This window comes from Dipodomys spectabilis, unplaced genomic scaffold, assembly GCF_019054845.1.
Source record: "Dipodomys spectabilis isolate Male_0828 unplaced genomic scaffold, ASM1905484v1 ptg000006l, whole genome shotgun sequence".
NCBI lineage: Eukaryota > Metazoa > Chordata > Mammalia > Rodentia > Heteromyidae > Dipodomys > Dipodomys spectabilis.
Genome location: NW_024870683.1, coordinates 7,865,627 through 7,891,153, shown reverse-complemented (window position 1 = coordinate 7,891,153; position 25,527 = coordinate 7,865,627). Strand labels below are relative to the sequence as shown.

Below are 25,527 nucleotides of genomic sequence, written 5' to 3'. Positions count from 1 at the left end.
ATGTTTTACAATATTAGATAGGATCTACTGAATAAAGTCTTATAGGGGCTGTGGAGCTATTAAAGATTATATAAGGGCTGGGAAGGTGGCTCAGTGGTACAGCGCTTGCCTTGCATACCTGAGGCCCTGGGTTCAATTCTTCAGCACCACATAAGCAAAAAGAAAAATGCCAGAAGTGGTGCTGTGGCTGAAGTGGTAGAGCGCTAGCCTTGAGCTGAAGAGCTGAGGGACAGCGTCCAGGCCCAGAGTTCAGGCCCCACGACTAGACCCCCCAAAACCCCCCAAAAACCCAAAAAACATTATATAATAGAAATTTCCCTAAATTAAGAAATTGCTTTGCCAGGTGCTGGTGGCTCATACCTATAATCCTAACTACTCAGGAAGCTGAAATCTAAGGATTGTGGTTCAAAACTAGCTTTGGCAGGAAATTCTGTGAGACTCTTATCTATGAATAACCACCAAAAAGTTAGAAGTGGAGCTGTGGCTCAAGTGGTAGAGCACTGGCCTTGAGCATCCAGGCTCAGAGTTCAAGCCCCAGGACAAGCACAAAATATTTTTAAAAATATCCTCTCAAAGGAAAACTCTATGTTCTAGGGGGCAGTGGTAATTAAGGACCAATACTCTGAAGTTAGCTACAGTTTGGTACAAAAATGCTAAATAATATGTAGTTTTGGCTGGGTATATATACCTCTTGGATGTATACCTCTAATCCCAGAACTTGGGAGGCTGAGGGTATTATATTTCTCTGCATACTTCAGAAAAGAAAAAAAAAAAAAAACCAACCCATGAACAATGTATAGTAGATTTGCCAAACACTATAACATGAAGAGAAAGTTCAAAAGGCTGGCTCAAACTTCTCTTCTCTTATAGTCATGAATATTATAATTTATGGTAATCAAGTTTTGGACTGATACTATTAGTTTACCATCTAAATGTTAACTGAAAATTACATATCTTTTTCTTTGTTTTCTGGGAAAATCTTAAATATCACAGGAAAACAATAGAGAAATAGAGACCCTTGCAACCTTACTTTAAAGATTATTTCAAAAGAAACACCAGCAGCACCTCTCCTCATCCCACAGCCACACAGACCTATTATCTCTTACCTTGAACACAAGAATACGGAAGGCAGGGATCTCCAGATGGACACCCTTTGCGGTTCACTTCACAAAGCTCATTGGCTGGGCAAGGATTTGGGTTACAGGGGTGAGTCACTTCTTCTACAATACTACCTAAAGAACTTGGCCCTAGAAAAACAGCAACAAAATAGTTAGGTGTATACAACTTAAAAGAGTAACAGAAGTCTGTAAGCTTTTTGAATTAATGAGGCTAGAATACATATGAAGAAAGACTTGATCTTAATAAGCTATTAAAACAGATCATCATTTGTGATTTTAGCATAAAGAGGCTTTTATTCAGTCTTTTATTTGTTGAGTACCTACAATATGGTAGACAAGATTCTAGATACAAAACAAGATACAAAACAAGATACAAAACAAGATACAAAACAAGACTGAAGTGGAGGTAGTGTGAGGCTTTGAGTTCAATATATATGTATTTCCCCTTCCCCCCCACATATATCCCAAATAGACAAGACTTTAACATATAAGTCTTTACCAGATATAGACAAAATTTATATCTGGTAAAATGTGTTTACATCTGGTAAAGAAAGGACAAAACTCCACGTAAATATTTGTGTGTTTATGTAAATAAGGTAAACTCAGATAACTCAATATTTCCAATAGGTTGATCAAATAGGTGCTTATGTCTAAGAGGGATAATCTGGATGTTTTACCAAACATGATAATCTATTATGGCAATATAAACCCTGTAACATTATATTTAACTTTGCAATTGTAACTAAGAGAAAGTCTCAAAGTATGATTCAAGTAAAAACTTTTCAAAGTTTTTCCTCCTAATGAAGTAATCCCTTCTATACATATATGTGACTGCTGTATTAGAGTCCAGGGCTGTGACTATATTAATTTTGCCTGTTGTGTAAGAGCTCTTGGATTAAGCTTAGTCATTCTGTGCATGGGGAAACTGAGGCCCAAAGAAGTAATCTGCTCAGTTACAGAGGCCTAGGCTTGTATTACTTATGTGAGGAGAGAAAGACAAAAGTTTAAGAGCCATAGTTTGTTAGTCTTGAGAGCATATACTAGTCTTGCATATACTATCAGCTACAAATTCAGAATACACCCTTCACTCCCTGTTTACTAATAAATCTCCAACTGTACTTAGGGTAACAATAAACTCATAACTCAAAAAGATAATTTTCCCAGTTTTTCTGTACAATTAGGGGTACCACCCAGAGTTAGCATATATTAGCTAGAACCCGAATAGACCTGTGTGGTAAAAACACATAGAGTAACTTAAGATGACTAAAGTCAGGTGCTGTGGAGGCCAGAAGTCTGGATGCCTAAGATGGTATTTGTTTCTGGGCTATCTTTTACTTCTATGTTTTGTTTTGTTATTTAAAAATTTAATTCTATCTGGCACAGGAAAAAAAAAGTAGGTAGACTTCACTGTCTGCTTTTCCCGCTAGCTCATGGCTCAAGTGCCCCCTGGTGGCCGCCTGAACACTTCACACATTGTCTCACTCCTGACAGTGTAGGAGTTGCATTTGTTATGCCCAGCTTCCCGGCAAGGTCACACTGCTGCCAAGATGCTCAGCTCTAGAATCCCTCAATGACATACCAACATACTTCTGTAGCTCTTGGCAGCAGCACTTGGCAAACAGAAGCTAAATCAAGGAGATAAATTACGTTTTCCTGTGTTAATCCAAGCATCATTCTTCACTTTGTATTGAGTGAGTTTAAGCCAGGCCTGGCTCAGCTATATTTGGATATATCAGAGTATCTTCTGATAACAAAAAAGCTGAAGGAAATTTCACTTTCTGATCATACAATAGCAAAAATACAGTAAAGAAACTTGAGAATGATATCTGATTCTCTGCTTAGAATTCCTGATTGATCAGTTCACATTTTCTCACAATAATATAACATCACTTTTTTTTCCTGTTAGTTTTGAGATCTGAATTTCAGCCCTCGAGCCTGCTAGGTATGTGCTCTAACTGCTAAATGACACCTCAAGCTCTTTTATCTGCTGGTAGGGTCTCTCTTCCTCTTTGGGTGTTTGCCTGATTGAGATTCACCCATGTTAGGCTTCCAGGTAGGGAGGATAACAGGTTCTCCATTGAGGAGTCTCAAGAACTTTTCTATATAGAGTAGCCTTGAACTATAATTCCAATAATCTACACAGCTCCCAAGTAATCCAAGCCCAGAAGTAGCTAGGATTACAGATGTGAGCTACCAGTGCCTGGCTTACTGCCACTTGTGCTTACAAACTTTTAGATAAGGCTTACATAGACCAAAAAGGGGCCAAGCAAATATGGTGAGCTTGTGTGACTGAGAAGGCATCATTGAACAACCCCTGCTCAATAGACAGATGCTCATGACTTTGAAATCTAAAAGCAAACACCAACAGTACTTACTGAGATATGTATCCAAAGGTATGCAGTTCTCTAGGTCATCTGTGGGTGACAGAAGCTCACAAATACTTTCAGCTGTGTGATCTTCAGGGAATCTGTTTTGGTCTCCACATTTTTTGAGAATCTCCACACAATCTGATCTTGAAAAGAAAGATGTACCCAAATTTAGGGTTCAAGGAACCTTCTCATGTTGTTTGGTCAAAATTACTTCAGTTCCTGAAACTTTGAGTTTTCATCGATTAACAATGTTTCACAATTGGTTAAAAGGAAAGAGGAGACACAATAAACTTCCAGCTGCATAGTACACTCAAGGCATTCCTAACTTTCTATTATCTGAGATAAAAAATCTTGCTCAAATTTTACACTTTGTGTGTGAAGGGGATGGTTGGGAATTAAACCTAGGGCCTGTGGATATGAGGCAAGCCCTCCACACTTGAGCCATGCTTTCAGTATCTCAAATTTATACCTATCAATATGGCTTTGCATCATCTTTGAAAGGAAATTAAATTAAGCTATCTTGATTTGCCTTTTGCAAAACTATATGCCTTCACTTTCAAGATCTCAGATCTTATGCTTTCTTGTTTGCTTCCTTTCCCTTCTCCTTTCTCTTTTTAAACATCTCTTTTAGCTATCATAACTGGAAAGTCTATTACTATAAATTGTCTGAATCTTGAAGAAGGGCTTGACTCCTTTTCTGCAAGTTTTCTGTGCTGATAGGCCACATATTTCCCACTGTTGCTTCTTGTTAATCATCTACTAGTTATATCTCCTTGTCTACCTACTCAAGTCATCCTCAAGTGAAGTCAGAAAACAGATAAGAAAGCTTTTTAAGGTTGAAATAATATGAAATGGTCCATGAAGTATCAGCAGTTCTGAATATTTACCAACAGCTTAGGGACTAAAAATTAATTTGGTCTTGGGAAAGCTTTAGGAACAAAAAGAAATGCTTGAAGAACAGCTACTGTAGACCACTACAGTTAATAGTTCAGTTTTACCTTTATCCTAGGTTGCCTAAGTAAGCCATGAAAAAATGTCTACTAAGAACAGGCCATAATGACTCTGTCACTGCTTTTTCACTCTTTAAACATAAGATACCTACTGTTTATCAAGATTATGTCAACATCTGAAGAGGAGAAAAAGAAAGAGAACCAGAAAAATGTCACAAAAAAAGAACAGGTTCTTTAAGTAGAGCAAACTCTAATAGAATATAAGACAAGTTTAAGGTATACAAATAGAATTGTGCATTAAAGGTATTTAGTAAATGTTTCTTGAATTAGATTCCTTATAGAAGTACACTTTAAAGGCCTCCAGGAATTTGTAGTAAGGATAAATTACTATCAGCTGGAGAAGTCTGGTAAAGACTCCGTAGGAATGTCTGGTATTTGAGAGGAGCTTGGACAGTCAGTGGGAATGAGAGGAACAGTAATCTAAGCAGAGGAGGATAAAATAGGAAAGCATCTGACTACAGAGGAGTGAAAGGCAAAAGGAGGCTGAAGAAAAAAATTCTGTAAGAGAGGCTCTAGGTAGAGATCAAGGGTAGAAAGTGGGAGTCATGATAATGAAACTTACTTGCAAATAATACTTCCCCGAGATTTACTATGACAAGGCTTAATCTGAAGTGAACAAGCTATTGCTTTCCACATTTCAGGATGGCACTTTTTAATATCAAGAACAGGTATGTTGATGAATGGCATCTTTATACTTCCTTTCTCCCACAGCTTCATGTCATTCATAGCTCCTTGATCTGACTGAGCATTACAACTCCTGAAAAGTTCTGTTGGCCTAAAGAAAAAAAAGGAATCGGTAATTATTTTCTCCTTGATCTGACTGAGAATTATAACTCCTGAAAAGTTCTATTGGCCTAAAGAAAAAAAAGGAATCAGCAATTATTTTCTAGAGAGAAGCAGAATGTACTAGTGCATCAAAAATATCTGAATTTCTTAAAGAAGAAAGCACACAAAACCACCAAAGGACACCAGCTTTGAGTATTTGGAGATTCATATTGACACTAGCATTAAGATACTGATGAGGGCTGGGAATGTGGCTTAGGGGTAGAGTGCTTGCCTACTATGCATGAAGCCCTGGATTTGATTCCTCAGTACCACATAAACAGAAAAGGCCGGAAGTGGTGCTGGTGCTAGCCTTGAGCAAAAAAGCTCAGGGATAGCACCCAGCCCCTGAGTTCAAGCCCCATAACTGGCAAAAAAAAAAAGATACTGATGGCTCCTTTTTCTTTTAATACTTATTCTTGCAAGGCAAAACTTCAAAATGTTTTGGATAGGGCTAACAGCCCTTAGACAATTCTATTTCTTTCATTTCACAAAATAAGTACTATGAATTCATGTTTGTTTGTTTGTTTTCAGTCCTGGGGCTTGAACTCAGGGCCTGGGTGCTGCCCTTGAGTCTCTTCATGATCAAGGCTAGTGCTCTACCACTTGAGCCACAGTGCTACTCCCAGCTTTTCTGAGTAGTTTATTGAAGATTCTCACAGGGCCTTTTCTGCCCAGGCTGGCTTCAAACTGCGTTGCTCAGATCCCAGCCTCCTGAGTAGCTAGGATTACAAGTGTGAGCCATCAGTACCTGGCTCATGTTCGTTTTTTTAATCAGTCAAACTGGAGAGAGTTTTTAATGAATGCTAATAAACAAATATATTATATCCATAGAAGCCAAGAAGGAGAGGGGTGAAGTAAAAATTGCCCAAAGTTTACCAGCAAAGTGATAAATAAAAATTTGTGTTTCTAGGTTATGGAGGTTATTTTTCCTCTAGGGATGCTTTTGACACAAAAAAGCTAAACTGAAAGGGGAAGAAATCTGGGGGGCTAAGTGGGCTTCAGCAGCTGTTCAGTGACTCTTCTCAACCTGGTTCCACAGAAGACCTTGGTCTCCAAGTTTTAGGGCCCAGAATGGAGATTCTTATCTCCATTAACCAGCAAAAAGCAGGAAGTGGAACTGTGGCTCAAATAGTAGAGCCCAGGCCTTGAACAGAAAAATTGAAAAATCTAAGCTACAGTGACTAGGCTGAGTTCATATCCCAGTACCAACACACACACACACACACACACACACACACACACACACACACACACACGCACACGCACACACACACGCACATGCACACGCACACGCACACACACACACACACGCACACAAACCAGATGTTGTATGGTAGATCCAGTCACAAGAAAAAAGCCACCACTTAAAAGGCCAAATTTGGAGTTTTTATTGGAGCCCTAGCAGGCAGCAGAGGGACTCCAGTCACAGAGCCCTACTGCTTTGAATACAAGTAACACACGGCTTATATACTCAAAATTAGTGGGCTCTCAGAGAACCTTTTTTGTGGATAATGACTACCAATATTGATCATACTACATACTAAAACAGGAAATTTAAAAGTAGTTACTAATTTATTTAAAATTACAATAAACAAGCTGGGTGTGGTTGCACACATCTGTAATCCCAGCACACAGAAGGCTGAGGCAAGGGTTCTGAGTTAGAAGCCTGTGGTCTATAATGAGATGCCCTCTCAATAGACAAAGAAAATTACAATAGACATTTTTTTTTGCTAGTCCTGGGGTTTGAACTCAGGGCTTAGGCACTGTTCCTAAGTTTCTTTTTGCTCAAGGATAGTACTCTACCACTAGAGCCACAGCACCTCTTCCAGTCTTTTCTGTTTATGTGGTAGGTACTGAGGAATTGAATCCAGGGCTTCATACATGCTAGTCAATCAAGCACTCTACCATTAAACCACAATCCCAATAAACATTATTTATTAGTCCTTAGTAGAGGACTGCTAGATTTTCCTATCTGCTTTAGAGGACTGCTAGATTTTCCTATCTGCTTCTGAATTCAGTCTTCGCAATTTCATATGTCTCACAGCCTCTGGAAAACTTCACTGCTGACTCTTGTGAGAATATAAGTGAGAAAGGCAAATAAGATCTCAGTATTGTTATTAAATTAGTAATTTGATTTCATGGACCCCTAGCATTTGGGAAATGCTGGAGGTATAGCTCAAGTGGTAAAGCACCTGCCCAGCAAGTGGTAAGGCCTTGAGTTCATACCTTAATAGTTAAAAAAAAAAAAAAAGAAATCAGAACAACTGCCCCAGGTAATGATAAAACACATCCAGTCCATGTAAAATAATTTGTTCTTACCTGTTGTTAAAATTAGTACAGTAAGTAAGATTTCTACAACCCAACTGGCAAGGTTCCCGGACATCTGCTAGACAGGTCAACATCGATACTTCTACTGGATTGTATTCACAAAAACGGTCAAACTCTTGCCAGCTCTGTGCATTGCCCCAGCTCATGCTGTACAGTTTAGTGCACAACTCCCTGAAACAAAAGCACATATGCAGAAACAGAAGAGATAAACCAGATGAATTCTTCCCTCTTTATGTCAGGTATTTTGACATAGCAGCAAGAAAGTCATTAACATAATGCTAACACACTGCTATCCACACTCAAAATAAGTGTCAATTCAGATTACTCACTAATATAACAAATGGTGAGACATGTTCAAAGTTGCATAATGTAAGTAAGAGATCAAAACATCTTCTGAATTATAAAAAGTGAGATACTGACCTACACGTTGAGGTGTTTGCTTTAGAACAACAATGCAATTTGGCTCCATCAAGGCCCGTTGAGGGAGGAGGGTGTATAGTGACTCCAGGGTGAACAGATTGCGAGCTTTCAAGAAAACATTGCCAAAGAGGATCTTGAGGTAAGGGCTGGGTCTTACAACCCTCGATGAGACCATCGACAATCTCCATTTCTGTTTTCTTAGACATCAAAATCCTCTTGCAGGCATTTTGGCAAGCATGGTCTTCAGCTCTGTCACAGCAATATAAACCTACATTTTCAGAATGTAAATGGTTTAATTAGGTGGCTTAATACTATGTTGTACTTAGAAAAGAAGAACTTGGCAGCAGAGTGGAAAACATTGCTACTCTACATCTGTATGTGCACTATACAAGGCCTGTTAATTTCTCTCCATTATTCTATAAAGTGTAACAAAAAGTGGAAAAGATATCCATTACCACAATTTATCACTGTCCCTAATCATGGGACATTTAGCACCAACCTCACAAAAATGAAAAGTCATCTTACATCTCTTGTAAATCATTTTATGTTCTTGAAGATGATATTGTAGGCCAAAATGGACTTATTTCCTGATAGTAAATAATGTCTACTGGAGATTTTAATTTGTGTATTTATTTTTGTCAATTGTAGGGCTTGAACTCAGGGCCTGGGGGCTCTCCCTGAGTTTTTCTGTTCAAAGCTAGTACTCTACCACGTTCAACCACCACTTCACTTCTAGTATTTGGGTGGTTAATTAGGGATAAAAAGTCTTCACAGACTTTCCTGCCTGGGCTGGCTTCAAACCATGATCCTCAGATTTCAACCTCCTAAGTAGCTAGGATTAATCATGAGCTACCAGAGATACTTGGCTGTGACTATTCTTTTTTTTTTTTTTTTTTTTTTTGTCGGTCGTGGGGCTTGAACTCTGGGCCTGGGCGCTGTCCCTCAGCTCTTCAGCTCAAGGCGAGCGCTCTACCACTTGAGCCACAGCGTCACTTCCGGTTTTCTGGTGGTTTATTGGAGATAGGAGTCTCACGGTCTCTCCTGCCTGGGCTGGCTTTGAACCGCGATCCTCAGATCTCAGCCTCCTGAGTAGCTAGGATTACAGGCGTGAGCCACCAGCGCCCGGCGGCTGTGACTATTCTTAACGTGAGAGAAATGACTAATATTTATGGCAAAAAACCCAAACATTAGCCAGGTGCCGGTGGCTCACGCCTGTAATCCTAGCTACTCAGAAGGTTGAAATCTGAGGATTGCAGTTCAAAGCCAGCAAAGGCAGGAAAGTCCGTGAAACTCTTATCTCTGATAAACCACCAGAAAACCAGAAGTGGCACTGTGGCTCAAGTGGTAGAGCACTTGCCTTGAGCTGAAGAGCTAAGGGATAGTGTCCAGGCCTGGATGGACAAAAACAAACAAAACAAAATAAAACAACACTGTATTTCATTATATCCAAGATAGCACAACATTTTCAGACATCTGTGTAAGCTAATTTAAATAGTGCAATAGCATTTCTTTTTAGTGTTGGGGACTAAACCCAAAGCCCCCTACATGCTAATTAGTACATGTACTCTCACTGAATTATACTCCCAATTGTCTGCCTTTAATTTTCTACAAAGAATACGAAATGAAAGAACAGTTTTAACCATCCAGAAAGGCCTCTCTCAGGTGTCTTTGACTTTTGAAAAAACTACCCTGCAGTGGTCTTTTTCATATTCTTCTGTGTTAGGATAGATGTTTGAGATGGTTGCTCTTCTCTTTAAGACCTCTTTTGGCCTTTTTTAAGAATGATTATCTTCTATTTTCTTAGCTCTAGCAGCACCTCTGTGTAGTCTAAATGTCAGGAAACATAGATCTGCCTTTAAACAAATAAAGGTTATTGTGGCAAGTGCTTCATGCTTTGATTTTCACCACACAGCCACATCATAGAATGTCAAAAGCCTCAAAGAACAGATTTTAATTGTGGCCAAACAAGGCACATTGCTTTTGAGTTTATAAAAGCAAGTCTTTCAATATGCTGGCAAAAATCAAAACATTGTCTCTTGGCAGCTAATTAGTCAGTTCTGTAAAAATTTGATTACTTCTACATGAAGAAAATAGATTCCAGAATATTATTTAAAAAGAAACAGACTTACTTCTAATTTTCATGAAATTTTAATTATTAAAGTAATAACCACCTACTGATAAGTAACAAAGCATTAGAGAAATATATAACATGGGCTAATTACATATACAATTAAAATATATCCCATTATACCTTTAATTCTGTAATTTGCTTTTTTTACTTAATTTATCTTAGACTTTTTCTTCAGTACTGAAGCTTAAACCCTGGGTTTTGCACATGCTAGGCAAGCACTCTACTACATGAACTATGTATTCCCAGCCTTCTATAAAAATGTGTTCCTTTCTTCTTTTGTTAGTTGCAAAGTGTTAACATACAGATATAACATAGTTTATTTTTGTGTTTCTGCTAGTACCAGGACTTGAACTCACATTTTTGCTTGGCTTCTGGTACTCTACCGCTCGAGCTATGCCTCCAGCCTGGCTCTCTGGTGGTTAAATGGAAATGGAATCTTATTTTTCTGCCTGGAGTTATTCTTCAAGTCTGTTTCCTGAGTAGTTAGGACTATGGATGTGGCCTCCAGGGCCTGACATCATAATTTATTTAATCAACATCCTACTGATGGATGTTTGGGTTATTTCTAATTTCTTTCTCTTATACCGATATGTGCATATACAAATATTCTTGAAAATTTGTGGAAATTTGCCTGCTGGATAATTTATGAGAAATAGAATTGCTAGGTCAAAAGGTATGATAATTTGAGATTCTAATGTTCATTACCCAACTTCCCTCCAAATTATCCATACCAAAGAACTCTTTCATTCTCAGACAGACTAGACAATTCCCATTTCTTCATACTCTCTACAGCTTCATCTTTCTTGGTACCTTTTAGCTGTGACAATAATGTCCAATCTACCAAATCTGAACGTCAAAGTCAGATGTTTCCCTAGTGACCTATCTACCAAATCTGAACGTCAAAGTCAGATGTTTCCCTAGTGACCTAGACCACAGATATCCACAAGAATGTATCACTTCCTTTTTATAAACTCTTACCAAGGATTGAAATAAGAAGAATATCTGCCTTTTACTTACTATCTGTTGGGTTCCTCATTGGATAGGACTGGGTATAATTGTTCACACAGTGTATTAATTGTGGACTAATAGAAGCACAATAATTCTCCACAGCTTTGATTTGAGATGGACCAGGAGAAGAGTCTGTTCGGAAAATAGCTTGACAGTATTCACGGCAGTTTGTGTGATGGCCTGCATAACTGCAACACACTGAGCCCACTATAGGGAGAAAAAGATCACGGAAACAGCTTTTTGTTAACATGAAGTTATCAGCATAACGACATCTTTCTGTCTGAATTTGACAAATAAAAATATGTCATGTGAGACAAATATTGCACTACTGTGGGCATAGTCATGGGGACATTCAAGTGCTCACTGATATAAGAAAGTTAGTGTTCATTGACTTATAGTCTACAGTCCAATAGACCTTAACAGGAACAGTAAGGAATGTGGAAACATTTCTGGTTGTCATGGTGATTTGGAGACAGCTGCTATCATTTAATGTATAGAGGCCAGGGTCAGTAAAGGTCTTGAAATCCACACAGTAATTTCATACAAGTAAAACTATCTTCACAAATGCCAAGTCCCCATGTTGAAAATCACTGAAATAGCTTCTTTCCATATTTGAGCAAAACAAAATAGAAATAATAAAATCCCAAATGCCTTGCATTTATAAAATAGGACCAATAAAAACAGATATCAGGATAATCTAATAAATTTAATATCTTTATAACTGTACATCACCTGTAAGAATATGGCTAAATGGAGAATAGTCTTCACGATAGATATGATTTGCCCCAATACTGAAAAGTAAGTCATCTGAAATAAGATGACTCTGGATTTATGATTTTTTAAAAAATCATTGGGGCTAGGTATGGTAGTATATGCTTGTAAAGTCCAGCAGTCAGGAGGACTGTGACTATGAGGCCAGCCTGGGTGAGTTCTGGGCCGCTTTGGGCTATATAATGAGATATTTTATATATAATGGGCTGCCTTTCAAGCATCTGGACAGAAGGAGATGAGTGGTTAGGAGTCAGATGTGGGAATCATAATACGGGCAAGAGCTTCATTCCTAGCCCCATAAGAACCAATTATTTATGGCCATATTTTAAACCTCAGTGGAGATACACAAGGGGTGGTAGTGGAGAAAGGTAAGCACAGAAAAAACAAGGCAAACAAGATACTTATATTCGAATTCCCATTACCCTCGTTTCCCAGTCATTGAGGGAGGAGCTAAAATTACATGCTAGATACAATTTTGGAAATCTTGAATGAAGCCTCAGTTTGGAAGGGTAGAAACTATAGGCATGCTTATTGTCCTTCAATATACCTTTCTGCCAAGCTAAATAGTTACTGGTTACTCAGGGTATCTTTTCTCATCGCTAACTACTGTTATCCTCTGGTCTCGACTGTTCACATCTTATCCACTCTTCAAGGCCCAGCTCGGCTACCGACTCCATGAAGTCATCTGTAAGCACTCATAAGACTGAACCCTTTTTCCTCTGATTTATATCACTTTATCAGTGTGCTATCACATACCCTACCATGTCCTAGAGTCCCACAGAAGTATGCCTACCCCACATCAAATAAACACTCAATAAATGCCTGCTGAATGAACTCAGCTGCAAATCCTTAGCAAGGACTATATTATATAATATGGATGTGCTTAAACTCTGAAAGTGACTCTATTATCAGGTTATTACTAGCTCAAGTGTCTCTGTTTTATAAATCTTTGATTAGGATGTGGAAACTGTTATAATACATGAATGACTTGAACATGTGAAAAGAGCCCAGCAGAATGCTGCTGTGCACATTCCTTCAGATGGCTTATTAACAAATATAAGTTATAATGCCAGGTTCTTGATAATGGGTACAACTGCTAATCATGCTCAGCAAACTGTATTGATGTTATACTTACTTTCATTTCTGCTAATACAACTGAAAAGAGCATTCTGTAAACCAAGAAAAACAAACAGAAATTAACAACCAAAAAGAATTTCTAATTTTATTCAATTTCAGGTTTATATGCAAATCAGGTTATCAAATTGTTTAATTATTTTCTAAGTCCAAGGCTGAAAATGCAGAAGCTATGATCTTCTAACACATATTGGGGGTCAAAATCTTAACCCCCCAATATGAACTTGGAAGGTGACATGTTATAAAACGGATTTATTTCATGTGTGAATGTGTATATGTGTGTGTGTTATAGGAAGAGTTACAATGTTCTAATATCAATTATTTTATAAAACACTTTCCAGAAAATAATCCAATAAAGAACATTTAGGGAAGTAAACTTTTCATACAACCATCTTAGTAGTTGTCAAACACGGTTGGATGTACAATGGAATCACCTGAGCTTCCCAGGCATTTCTCTATGGAATTGGAATTTGTGGGAGCGACACAGAAATCCAGGCAGGCACTCTACCACCGGAGCCATGCTCCCAGCCCCTGGGGCACAAAATCTAAATTTTACACATGACTTCAAAGATTGTTCTATATAGCTTTCTTCTTGAGACCAAAATTTGAGAGAAACTATTTCTCAGCAACAGAAAACTTGCCATGGACCATAGAAAAAATCAAAAGCAGAGCCTGATACTAGAATTAGTATCAGAAAGACATCTTAGATTACAATTCAGAAAACACTATTCTCTGTTAAGGTCACTGTAAGAAAAATAAAACAAGAAGGAAAACCTGATGAAGAACTCTTTGCTCAAAGTCATTTGGATATTCAGGTCTTTTCAGCTATGATTAATGTTATTTATAATTGAAAGAGAGTGAATTATTATCATCATTATGTGAATGTAAATAAAAATGGATGGAAAATCAATGCACTCTTATTGAGTTGATTTTAGCTTTTAACTATAATACAGCTAAATCATTTCCCCACTAAGTGATTTGAACTTGTTAAAGAACTAGGTCTATAACATTAAAACCTATTTCAAAGATACATCTACATGGTTAGAACCACTCTACTGCATTCATTTTCTCCACTAAATAGTATTCCATTAAAAGAACCAGACAACTTAGTTCATTCATTTAAAGAAAGCAAATAAACAAAATAAAAACAACAACAAAACCCTAGGCCTGATAGATAGGGACTATTGAATTTACCCAGTCTGAATACTTTCTGCTAGAGCTTCTCAAGAAGTATGAGTAGTGACAAGTATTCTTAATGTTCTTCACTAATGACCTTGTTGATATTCTCTTCACTCATGCATCCTTGTTTTGTTTTAATTTTTTATTGTTATTATAAAGGTGATGCACAGAGCTGTTACAGTTACATAAGACAGGTAATGAGTATATTTCTTTCTGGCCAGTGTCACCTCTTTTCTCACTCTCTCCCAGATTTTCCCTCCCATTCTCACCCACAAGTTGTATAGTTCATTTTCAACATAAGGCCTAATTAGTACTAATGCTGCATTTGTTCACCCTTTGTCCTTCCAGTTCTGCATCCCCCTTAACCCTCCCCAAGACAAATAAACGAAACAAAAAGAAAACAAAAACAACAATGAAGAAAAAACCTCTTGTTTCCATACATTTTTGTTTTGACTTTTCAACTACCCAACATATGTTGCCCTCCCCTGGGGTCCAATGGCCTCAGGAATACTTATAAAATAAAATAATCTAGATTACTAGTAAAAAGTCATCTGCTACCAACTCTCTATACTCTTTTGACTGGATGAATGCAATTCTAATTGTCCTTCTCTTTCTAATAAGCTCACTCTATTCATCTTATTTAAGAGCAGATCAAAACTATAGTAGTACTCAGGTAAGGATCTACCATAACCCGAGACCCAGATGAGAGCTACCTAGCTAGGCCTTAGAGTCTTGGGAAATAATAAATTATTATTGCTTTAGGCTATATAGTTTGGTATGTTTTACTATATAACATTACTGTGACATCAGATATAATACTCAGTGTTTTTCTACTCAGTTATAGAAAGTTATACAGGATTCTACATAAAATTAACTGAATAATTCAAGTGGTCAGAGTGAAAAGTACTAGATAAAAACTGTGTCTAAGCTGGATGCAGTGATGCACACTTGCAATCTCAACTACTCAGGGAGGTAGGAAGAAGGTGAGAGAATCATTTTAACCTACAAGTTCAAGCTTAACCTGGGAAACATAGTGAGACTGCCTAAAGTTGTTTTTTTTTTTTTGTTTTTGTTTTATCTGTAGAAGAACTATTATACTACTTATAGGCAACAACTTTTTGCTCACCCCTTAAGTCTTACCTGGATAGTTTTCTCCTCTATATCCCAAAATGTCTTTACAGACTTTTAGCAAGGTACTTATCTCACTAAATTTGTAATGTTCTAGAGTATAGACTAGACTTAAGAGCTTCTGTAGACAGTGGCCAAATACTTTCATCTTTGTACCCTGGGAACAATTCCTGATAAATATCAAATGTATCAGTTTGGTGAGTGTTAAATAAATGAATGAAAATAGAAACAGGCAATCATATGGATTTTGCTCTAGGAACTCAAGAGGTAAAAAGAAATACATAAACACATTTACACTTTCAGGCGAATGATGACATGATAAAGCATGTAAGAAGTAGCCATCAATTTTATGTGTATTGAAGGAAAAGAGGAAAAGTTTCTAAGAGGTGCCATCTAAGCTAGAATTTGAAGCAAAGGTTACTAGTGAACAGGGTTGTGGGAGAAATAGAGTGTATCAGGGAAGGAGAAAAGTCCTAGTTTGTATTACTTGTTGATATTCATGTTATAAATACCCCTACCCACAAGGTAGTTTCAAGCTATAAACTGACTTGCAGCACTGGATATGTAACAATCTTCATAGCTGATAGAAACCAACTTGAATATACCATTAGATGTGGGAGATCCAGGTAGAACAAACAAGTTATACAACTAACAAATAAAACAACATGGTCAATCTGGGAAATTACAAGTACCATGTCGCTAAAGTATAAAGAAGGGAAAAGCCAGGAGCTAGATTGACAAAAGTTTGATATACCAGGCTGAGCCACTAAAGGTTTCAAGGAAAAGAGTGACAAATCAGATTAGTAAAAAAACCATTCTAGGAAAAGGAGGAGATGGTAGAAAAAAGGAGAGTTCTTAGGAAAACTGGTTTGACATCTAGTAAAGTGGAATAAAGGTCTGAGCTAAGGCAATAACCAAGGATCTGGAAAGGCTGCTGACAAAAGATATATTTAGGATGCACGTCTTTAGGATTTGATAGCTAGTAATTGGTGAGAAATGATTTTAAAAATAGACGATAACTACTAGGCTCTTAGTAGGTTATCTGGAAGGACTTATTATATAATCCAATGAAAAATATAAGAAAAATGTCATTTCCGTTTTAAAATGTGAGTGTGGGGGGCTGGGAAGGTGGCTCAGTGGTAGAGCACTTGCCTTGCATGCATGAGGCCCTGGGTTCGATTCCTCAGCACCACATAAGCAGAAAGAAAAAAAGCCAGAAGTGCTGCTGTGGCTCAAGTGGTAGAGTGCTAGCTTTGAGCTGAAGAGCTGAGGGACAGCGCCCAGGCCCAGAGTTCAGGCCCCACAACCAACAAAAAAAGACAAATAAAATGTGAATGTGTGCATATGTGTGAGCATGGTGTTTTACAGAGGTAGGGGAAAGAGAAGGGAAAGTATAGTAGAAAAAGCAATAATCAATTTGGTGGATTTGGAACCAATCAATTTTGGCAAATTTGTTATTGTTCTAATAGAACATCAAAAGTAGGCCTATCTAATAGTGGTTTCAGTAGCTCAGCAGAGAAGATTCTGGAATTATCATTAAGTAGAGGTAATTAAGCATTTAAGTTAGGCTCAGGATATAGTTGAATAGTGCTCCCAGTATCACAAAAACAAACCAACAAACAAAACTCTAACATTGCCCAGTAGGAAAAAATTAAGACCAGATAACAATCTGATATGATTAGATTTCCCTTTGGGGATGATCTCATTCAAGTAACTTTTTAAAGAATGGCCTGGAAAGGAAATACACTAGCAGCAAGGAGACCAAATAGGAGTCAGTCCTGTCCTCAATTTATAATACAACTATGATGAAACAAAACAACATATAGGAAGGATATAATCAAAGTGTTACACTATCTTAAGCCAGTACTGCAGGACCTAATAGGTTTCGCTCTTTTTGGAGCTCATCAGCTGCAGGTAACGGCTCAAATCTACTCTGGTACTGTATACCTGTACAGCATTTTAATATTTACAAAGCCTCTATGTACAGATTTCTAATTTAGTTTTACTCCAATCATTCTTGGTATTTCTTTAGCATTAACTAAAGCAACACTTTATATTTAGGGCCTTAAGGCTATGCTAGGGCAAAGTGATATATGATTTTATTTATATTTATTTATTTAGGTGCTACCAAGGGCCTCTGAGCTATTGTCCCACCCACATAATTCTTTTGGTTAAAACAGCCAAAAGCTGACAGAGTGAAGGATAGTACAACTGTCCCTTGCCACACAAGATGGTGTCTTCTATTCTTAAAATCATGGCAGTCCAAATCTAATCACAGTGAAGCTTAGGAGCCTTACATGCCCATACTAGGGCCCTGTCATCCCTTCTTCCTAATCATTAAACTAGACTACTTTTTGTTTTTCTTTGTGTTTTTGGTATTAAGTCTAGAATCAAGGTTAACAACAAAAATAAGCAAAAATAAATAAATCTTGAAGCAGAACATTTTATTGTGGTACTTCCTGAGGTTACACTGTACAGACCTTGTGGGTATATATAAATATATGTCACATATACTGGCATCCAGAGGCAGAACAAAGTGTATAGTAGGCTACCATATGTGGTACAAGCAGATAGAAAAGGACTGTTTATACATGTACACTTTTTTTTTTGGGTCCGGTCGTGGGGCTTGAACTCTGGGCCTGGGCGCTGTCCCTCAGCTCTTCAGCTCAAGGCTAGTGCTCTACCACTTGAGCCACAGCGCCACTTCCTGCTTTATTCTTTTTGCTTATGTGGTGCTGAGGAATCGAACCCAGGGTCTCAGGCATGCAAGGCAAGCACTCTACCACTGAGCCACCTTCCCAGCCCTATACATGTACACTTTTATGTGCCTAATTATCTTTGGTAACTTTAGGAACTTGGTGGTTGTAGTATAAGAAATGGGAAATAAACTTTTGGTTATAACCATTTTGTTTTTTTCTTTTTTGTGAAGGTCCTGGGGCTTGAACTCAGAGTCCAGGCACTATCCCTGCGCTTCTTTTACTCATGGCTAGTGTTCTACCATTTAAATTACAACTCTACTTCTCCCTTTTCTGTAGTTTGTTGGAGGTAAGAGCCTTATAGACTTTCCTGACTAGGCTGGCTTTGAATTGCGATCCTCAGATTTTAGCCTCCTGAGTAGCTAGGGTTACAGGCATGAGCCATAGGTGCCTGGCTTAATAATCACTTTGAATTTTAAACCATATGACTATCTAATAGCTGTATATGTCTTATGCACTTAGTGCATAGTGTTCACAGGTGGTGCTGACAGAGCTGCAACTTGAACTGACAAGGTTGGCTGTCTTTGGTTTTGTGGGTTTACAAGCCCCTTCAATATCCTCAGTCTTTAGTTGTTGTTGCTGTCAGTTGTGGGGCTTGAACTCTGGGGTTGGGCTCTGTCCCTCAGCTCTTCAGCTCAAGGGAAGCACTCTACCACTTGAGCCAGAGCGCTACTTCCAGTTTTCTGAGAGGTTAATTGGAGATAAGAGATGGACTTTCCTGCCTGGGCTGGCTTTGAACCTGATCCTGAGATCTCAGGCTCCTGAGTAGCTAGGATTACAGGTGTGAGCCACCAGCACCTGGCTTCAGTCTTAATTTTATCTTAGTATTCTCATAGAACCAGAGCTCCATGACAGAATGAACATCATTAAGGTGATGTGAGGTTGGAGAATGGAAATTCAGGTGCCTGGTTAAAGCTGTGAAGTAATGAGATATTTTAATTTGGGATTCATAAATCCATTTCATACTTTAATGTCAGAAATCAGATATTTATGGGTTTTTGTTTCTTTTTTAAAGATTTTTCTCTTGACTTTCCTTTATATTCTTTTTGCCTTTTACTTCTTGACTTTCTTCAGAAATTTGATATTATTTCATTAAGGAAGATGAGAGATTATAAAGGCAAGTCACTAGGAGGTATTTCAGTGAAGCCTTTTTTACAAAGCAATTGAATTTTAAGCAAAATAGTTGCTATTACAACTAAAATATTCTGTCATGGAGCTCTGGGCATTCTATAGTTTCTATTAATTAAGCTAGTGTTTTAAATTGTCTTCACCTGGAAGACTAGTCTAGATACCAGGTCTGCCCCATTACCAGAAAGAGAAAAACTATATAGTATCTTCATGCCCTGGAAAATAGTAAATCAATGCAAAGACACAGGCTTAAAAGATTTAAAAGAATTGCTAGTCTATCTTCTTAAATGTCATTTCCAATATTTAGTCCATCATAACATATTCTGCCTTCAAATCTCTGACTTACTTTTGAATACTTAACTGTATTGCTATTCTGGTGCTGAGTCTTATCTCTTTTTAGCTAAGCTAGAAAGCTAGATGGGTTTAGAGAGTCTAAAATTTAGTCTGCACACACTAGGAATTTAAACTTTCTAAAATATTGGAGATTATATGTATATATACAGGCATATATGTACACCTGTATACACAGAATCTTCATCATGAATAGTTTAACTTATTCTTAAATGTTTTGAAATGTCAACTTTCCAGGATCTGATCCTACTTGCATACCCAAACACAGATACTCAGTCCAAAACAGGCCTGTCTTCTCTTTGTCCCCTAAATCAACCATTTTTATTAACATGCCTTTGATTCACAGTCTTATTAACCAAATTATACCAGTCCTTTCAGGTATTGCTTTTTTGTAAAAATTTCCCTGATAACTCTGGGCTATTTGCTCTGATTTCCCTGAGCCCTTGTATCCTGCAGTACATATTTTAATTAATTTACTCAATTACATATAATTCATTACTTGAAGTTAGGCTCTAAGCAGCTTAACTAGAAATCTAACCAAAGTCTGATTCCAAAAGTTGTGTTTTTCTAATACATAAAACTGTCTCTCCATGTTTAATAAATACTATCAATGTGCATAAGGAAAAAAAATCACTCTACAGAATCTAATGTAACAATGACTTACACATAACTGGTTTATCCTTAGTTGGTTAGAACAAAGCAGAACTGAAATGAATTATATTTTTTAACTTCATTCATTTAAGTAAATATCTTAGGAAATTCCTTCAAAAAGGAACACTGCAGCAGTTTTCCAAATGTAATTACCCTACTCTCTGAATCTTTAATCAGACTACACAAAACTATCATTCAGGGTAAATGCTACCCCTAAAATTGTATGCCTAAAGGAATGGCCTAAACATCTAAACTCAGCCAGGGAGCAGTCCAGGGGTAAGGAATAGAAACTAGAAGTACAGTTACAAGTTATTTTCACACTAATAAATAATCAACAAGTTAAAAGAGACTATTTTACCCCAAACTTACTCAATTTACTTCATGGAAAATAGGCATTATTTCTAAACTAGACTTCAATGCTACCTTCTTTAAGGTTTATAATGAAGAACCATTTTCTTCATAAATTGTTGTCATCTCTTTTTATTTCTAAATAATGTATTAGAAAATCAAACTAAATCTTGAATTATCTTGAATAATTTGTAGGGTCAGTTTTTAACATAAAAATAAAAAAAACTCTTGCCATGTACACTTTTAGAAAAGGATTGGATAGACTGAGGAAACAAACTGTTCTTATCTCTATCATAGGACAGTGTTTAACTCTCTTACCTTCCTGTCCCGTCTTTCATCAACACATATTGGCAGCCTTCTCAGGGCAATGCAGAATCCAGACAAGAGAAGGAAGCACACTAAAATAATGGAGGACAGACTACAGGAGACAGACAGTGTCAGACATTGTGTAGAAGAAAATAAGGAATTATCAGTTAGCTACTCTTCTCAAGAGAAACTAAAATTGGTAACTTAAAAGGTAGAAGACAAGAAACAGAAAAGAAAAAAAGACTATAGGGTTTTTTTTTGGTTTGTTGTTTTGGGGTTTTTTTGTGTTTTTTTTTTTTTTTTGTAGCAAGGTTTTTTAATAAGAACTGAAGACAGCTGTAGTTAATTTGGAAATTTATCTTCAGAAAAACAGATAGAATTTAGTAAATCATACAAAGGAACAAAAATAAATAACTCTAAGTTTAAAAATGTTAATCAAGAGATATAATTATAGGCTTTGAGAAACAAAAAGATTAGAAACTGTAACTAGAAGCAGCTTAGTGACTGTAGGTTTCTTTTCTAAGAGAACAGACTATTAAAAGCAATAGGAATCTTAATGTTTAAATATAAAAATGATGAATGTGGCATGAACATTTAAGTCTCCGAATGGCCTTACACTAGGAAAAGCAATAAAATTGTCACATGTAATAATGGGGTTCCCAAAATGAACAAATTAGCCCACAAAAGAAACTTTTCCTATCAAGGACAATCATCTATATCTGTGTGTGCTGTTCCTGGGGCTTGAATTCAGGGCTTGGGCATTGTCTTCTTTTGCTCAATGCTAGCATTCTACCACTTGATCTACAGTGCCACTTCTGGATTTTTCTGAGTAGTTTATTGGAGATGAGTCTCAGACTTTCCTGCATGGTCTGGCTTCCAACTGTGTTCCGCAAGTCTCAGTCCCCAGTGTAGATAGGACTACGGGTATGAGCCACCAGTGCTTGGCTACTCCTATTTTCATTATGTAAAACCACCTCCTTTACTCTCATTCTAATATTTCTCCCATTTATATATCACTGTGCTTGAAATGTCATTCAGAGATAAGAGTTTCAGATTTAATATAACCTCAATAACTTAGGTTTTGTTGTTGTTGTTTGTCGATCATGGGGCTTGAACTCAGGCCTACACACTGTCCCTGAGCTTTTCTGCTCAAGGCTAGCACTCTACCACTTTGAGCCACAGCACCACTTCCAGTTTTTAGTGGTTAAGTGAAGATAAGAGTCTCACGGGGACTTTTCTGCCTGGACTGGTTTCAAACCACAATCCTAGGTCTCAGCCTCATGAGTAGCTAGGATTATAGGTATGAGCCACTGGCTCCCAGCAGTATTTGTATTTTCCCAAATGTAAGATCTTAAGAAAGTCTGATGTTACAGTAGCCATGTGATTTTATTATCTGTTCTCCCTTCCTTCCCCTTCTTCCCCCTCTCCTCTCCTCCATTATCTTTTTTTCTTCCTTCCCCACCTACCTCTCTCCCTCCTCCCTTATCTTTTCTGCTTCCTTCCCTTCTTCCCTCTCAACCATACTCTTTCTTTCCCTTGCTCCCTTCCTCCCTCCTATTCTCTCTTTCTTTCTTACTTTTGGAATAATTCTGGTTCTTTCACTCTAGAGCTCTACCACTTGATCCATGCTTCCAGTCCTTTGTGCTCTTAATTAGTTTTTCTAATAAAACCTCACACTTTGGTTCAGGCCCACACAATCATATCCAAGCCTTATATGTTTACACATTTTTTTGGGAGGGAGGGGGTCCAGTGGTGGGGCCTGAACTCTGGGCCTGGGCGCTGTCCCTCAGCTCTTCAGCTCAAGGCCAGCGCTCTACCACTTGAACCACAGTGCCACTTTCGGCTTTTTTCTTTTTGCTTATGTGGTGCTGAGGAATCGAACCCAGGGCCTCATGCATGCAAGGCAAGCACTCTACCACTGATCCACCTTCCCAGCCCTACACATTTCTTTATGTTAGCACTAGTTTATAAAAATAGATGCCTAAATTGGTCTTGAGACAGAAACAGGGACAAAAAAGGATACGAGACTCTATTAAAAACAACAACAACAAAAAACAACTTATTTCACCTCTTTAGTACTGTTGCTCTGTTACAAAAATATCACAAACCTTTTGTATGTGAAATTTCTTTCAAATTAACAATTCATTTCAACTAAAGTTAATTTAAAGCCAAAACATTTCCAAACAAAATAAATGACATTTTTTGTTAAAGCTAAATTTTCTGCAAGGTTAAAAGGCAATTTATATAAAAATTCATTTAATATTGAAGTGATTTTAGCCAGGAGCTGGTGGCTCCATACCTATTACTCAGGAGACTGAGATCTGAGGTTCATGGCTCAAAGTCAGCCTGGGTAGGAAAATCTGTGTGACTCTTTATCTCCAATTAGCCACCAAAAAGCTGAACACAGAACTGTGGTTCAAGTGGTAGAGCACTAGCCTTCTGCAAAAAACCTAAGCGACAGTGACTAGGCCCTCAATTTAAGTCCCAGTACTTGTACGTACACACACACACACACACACACACACACACACACACACACCCCACACATTTAAGTGATTTTAATTCTGATAACATCTAAATAGTACGTCCAAATTTGCTACATAAAATGCTTACCTCATATTCTTTTCTGCAAATTTTAGAAATATCATTCTTTGAAGATGCCTAAAAGCCAACAAAATCTTTATTAATTTGTTACACATAGGACAAAAGAGGACACAAATCAGTATATGTTAATTGCTGGTGTAATATTCTTTATTTCATCAAAGAAAACCTTATACTCAAATATTTAAAAGTTCCTAAAACAAATTTCATGCAATGTCTTTAAAACAAATATCATCCTAGGACCTATCCAATATGCTAGAGCTTCATTCTAACTTTTATGGTTTTAATCTCACATAATAACATGGTTCTTTTGTTATTTTGGAAACTAGATGACTTTGAAGGAAATGTAAATCAGAAGATTTTTTTTTAGACTGAATTCCACTCTGGTGAAATTTCTTGTGAAGCTCTGCCATAGCAAATTTTCTTGTGAAGCTCTGCCAAGGTACTCATATTTTGCTTTTTTATAATGCTTCATATTTGAAGATTTATACAGAACCTATCCAGCCAATTACCCAGAGAGGGCAACTAAAGAAGGAAAGGGTATCATGGCAGGCAATTACAAAAGTTACGTTTATTTAATTCTCTCAAGTTTATGATGAAGATATTATTCCCTCTAAAGACAGTGACTGGGACTCAAAGAAATAGCAAGTTAGTTATCACAGTTAAGCACATAGTTCAAACAAGCCAAAATAAATCTGTTGAGAGATGGTTATTTATGACATGACATCAGTCTCCATTTGAGACACATAGTTCCAGAACCATGGACTCTGGTCCCATGTTTATTTTCTCCTATTCTGTCACCTAGGGTCAAGCAACTTGCACAAGATAGCTGATGAAGACAGGGAGGGCAAGAAGCAGAAAGTATGAATAACTGTTTTATGTCCCATCAGATCCACTACTTCAATGTCTGGAAGAGAACAGCACATGTCTAGGCCATATGCTGCCCAAAGAGTATTGCCCAGGCTATCAGTACAGTATTGTGTGGAAAAGTGAAGGTAATACTCTATCTCATAACTCCAGAGACCAGTCCTTAGAAGATAAGAGAAGGCTCCCCAGCTGAGGCTTCTGATCCACTTAAACAACTAGTTTTTCAATTAAGTCTACACCTACTACATGGAGTAGAGAAGCCAGGAATCCAGTTTCCCTATTCTGAAGAGCCACTATGGAAATAAGCAGTAGAGAACTCTGGGTCCTAACATGAACTGGATCATAGACAGATTGTATTAATTACTGTAGGAATCATACTCTTCTTAAGAAGTAGAGAAGGGATGGTAGAAGAGACAGGCTTAGGGTTAAAGCCAAGATGCAAGAGGGAAGGAAGATAAAAACAAAATAGTCATCTGGTGAAACTGTGGTCATCCCCCTACCTTAAATTTACATGACCCTTTGGAGTCACCCAGCATTGTCAGGATGACCTAGACAAAGTATTAAACTCCTGATTCTAAAATAAGTCCTTTCTTTGTGTGGCAGAGAGGAGAAGTAAGAAAGAATAAGACAAAGTTTAGGGTCTTACATGAAGCTGCCAAAACTGATAAAGCATTAAGTAGAAAAGGAGCACTTTTTGTGTGTTATCTCTCTTAAGCTATAAAGGAACTAAGGTCCAAAACATATGCACAGTTAAGTCCAAAATGCACTCCATGATGCTTAAAAGTCTGATTGCTAGGTGTTACCTGCTTGCATGCCTGTCGACACTCCAAAGCAATAGCCAGTTCACAGCAGCCTAAGCCAACCCAGCCATCAGACTTCTTAAACACACCTTAAAAACAAAATGTTCACAATGGTCGTAAGTAGTGACAAAGACAAATAGTATACCAAACTGTTTCAATGGATGCCACTGAAAGTCAAAGCAGATGTCCATAGGAAACTAGCTCCAACAGCAGGGTCTCAATTAAGTACTTTCCTTCACTCTTATTCCCAACGCCATTAGTCTCTTCTCTCACACACAACATAATTTATCAGGTCTTT

At 37.6% G+C, this 25,527-nt stretch overlaps 1 protein-coding gene across 1 annotated transcript in view; it reads right to left on the bottom strand.

Annotated features, from left to right (window-relative positions):
- The window catches only part of Reck (reversion inducing cysteine rich protein with kazal motifs), a 57,522-nt gene that overhangs the window by 12,634 nt on the left and 19,361 nt on the right, over positions 1-25,527 (bottom strand). The window contains exons 5-13 of the mRNA XM_042696157.1: positions 25,233-25,318; positions 23,575-23,622; positions 13,116-13,149; positions 11,219-11,416; positions 8,071-8,338; positions 7,642-7,821; positions 5,060-5,272; positions 3,494-3,630; positions 1,107-1,247 (exon numbers count right to left, since the gene is read on the bottom strand). Coding sequence (XP_042552091.1) covers positions 1,107-1,247; positions 3,494-3,630; positions 5,060-5,272; positions 7,642-7,821; positions 8,071-8,338; positions 11,219-11,416; positions 13,116-13,149; positions 23,575-23,622; positions 25,233-25,318 — 1,305 coding nt within the window. The remainder of the gene's footprint in view (positions 1-1,106; positions 1,248-3,493; positions 3,631-5,059; positions 5,273-7,641; positions 7,822-8,070; positions 8,339-11,218; positions 11,417-13,115; positions 13,150-23,574; positions 23,623-25,232; positions 25,319-25,527) is intronic.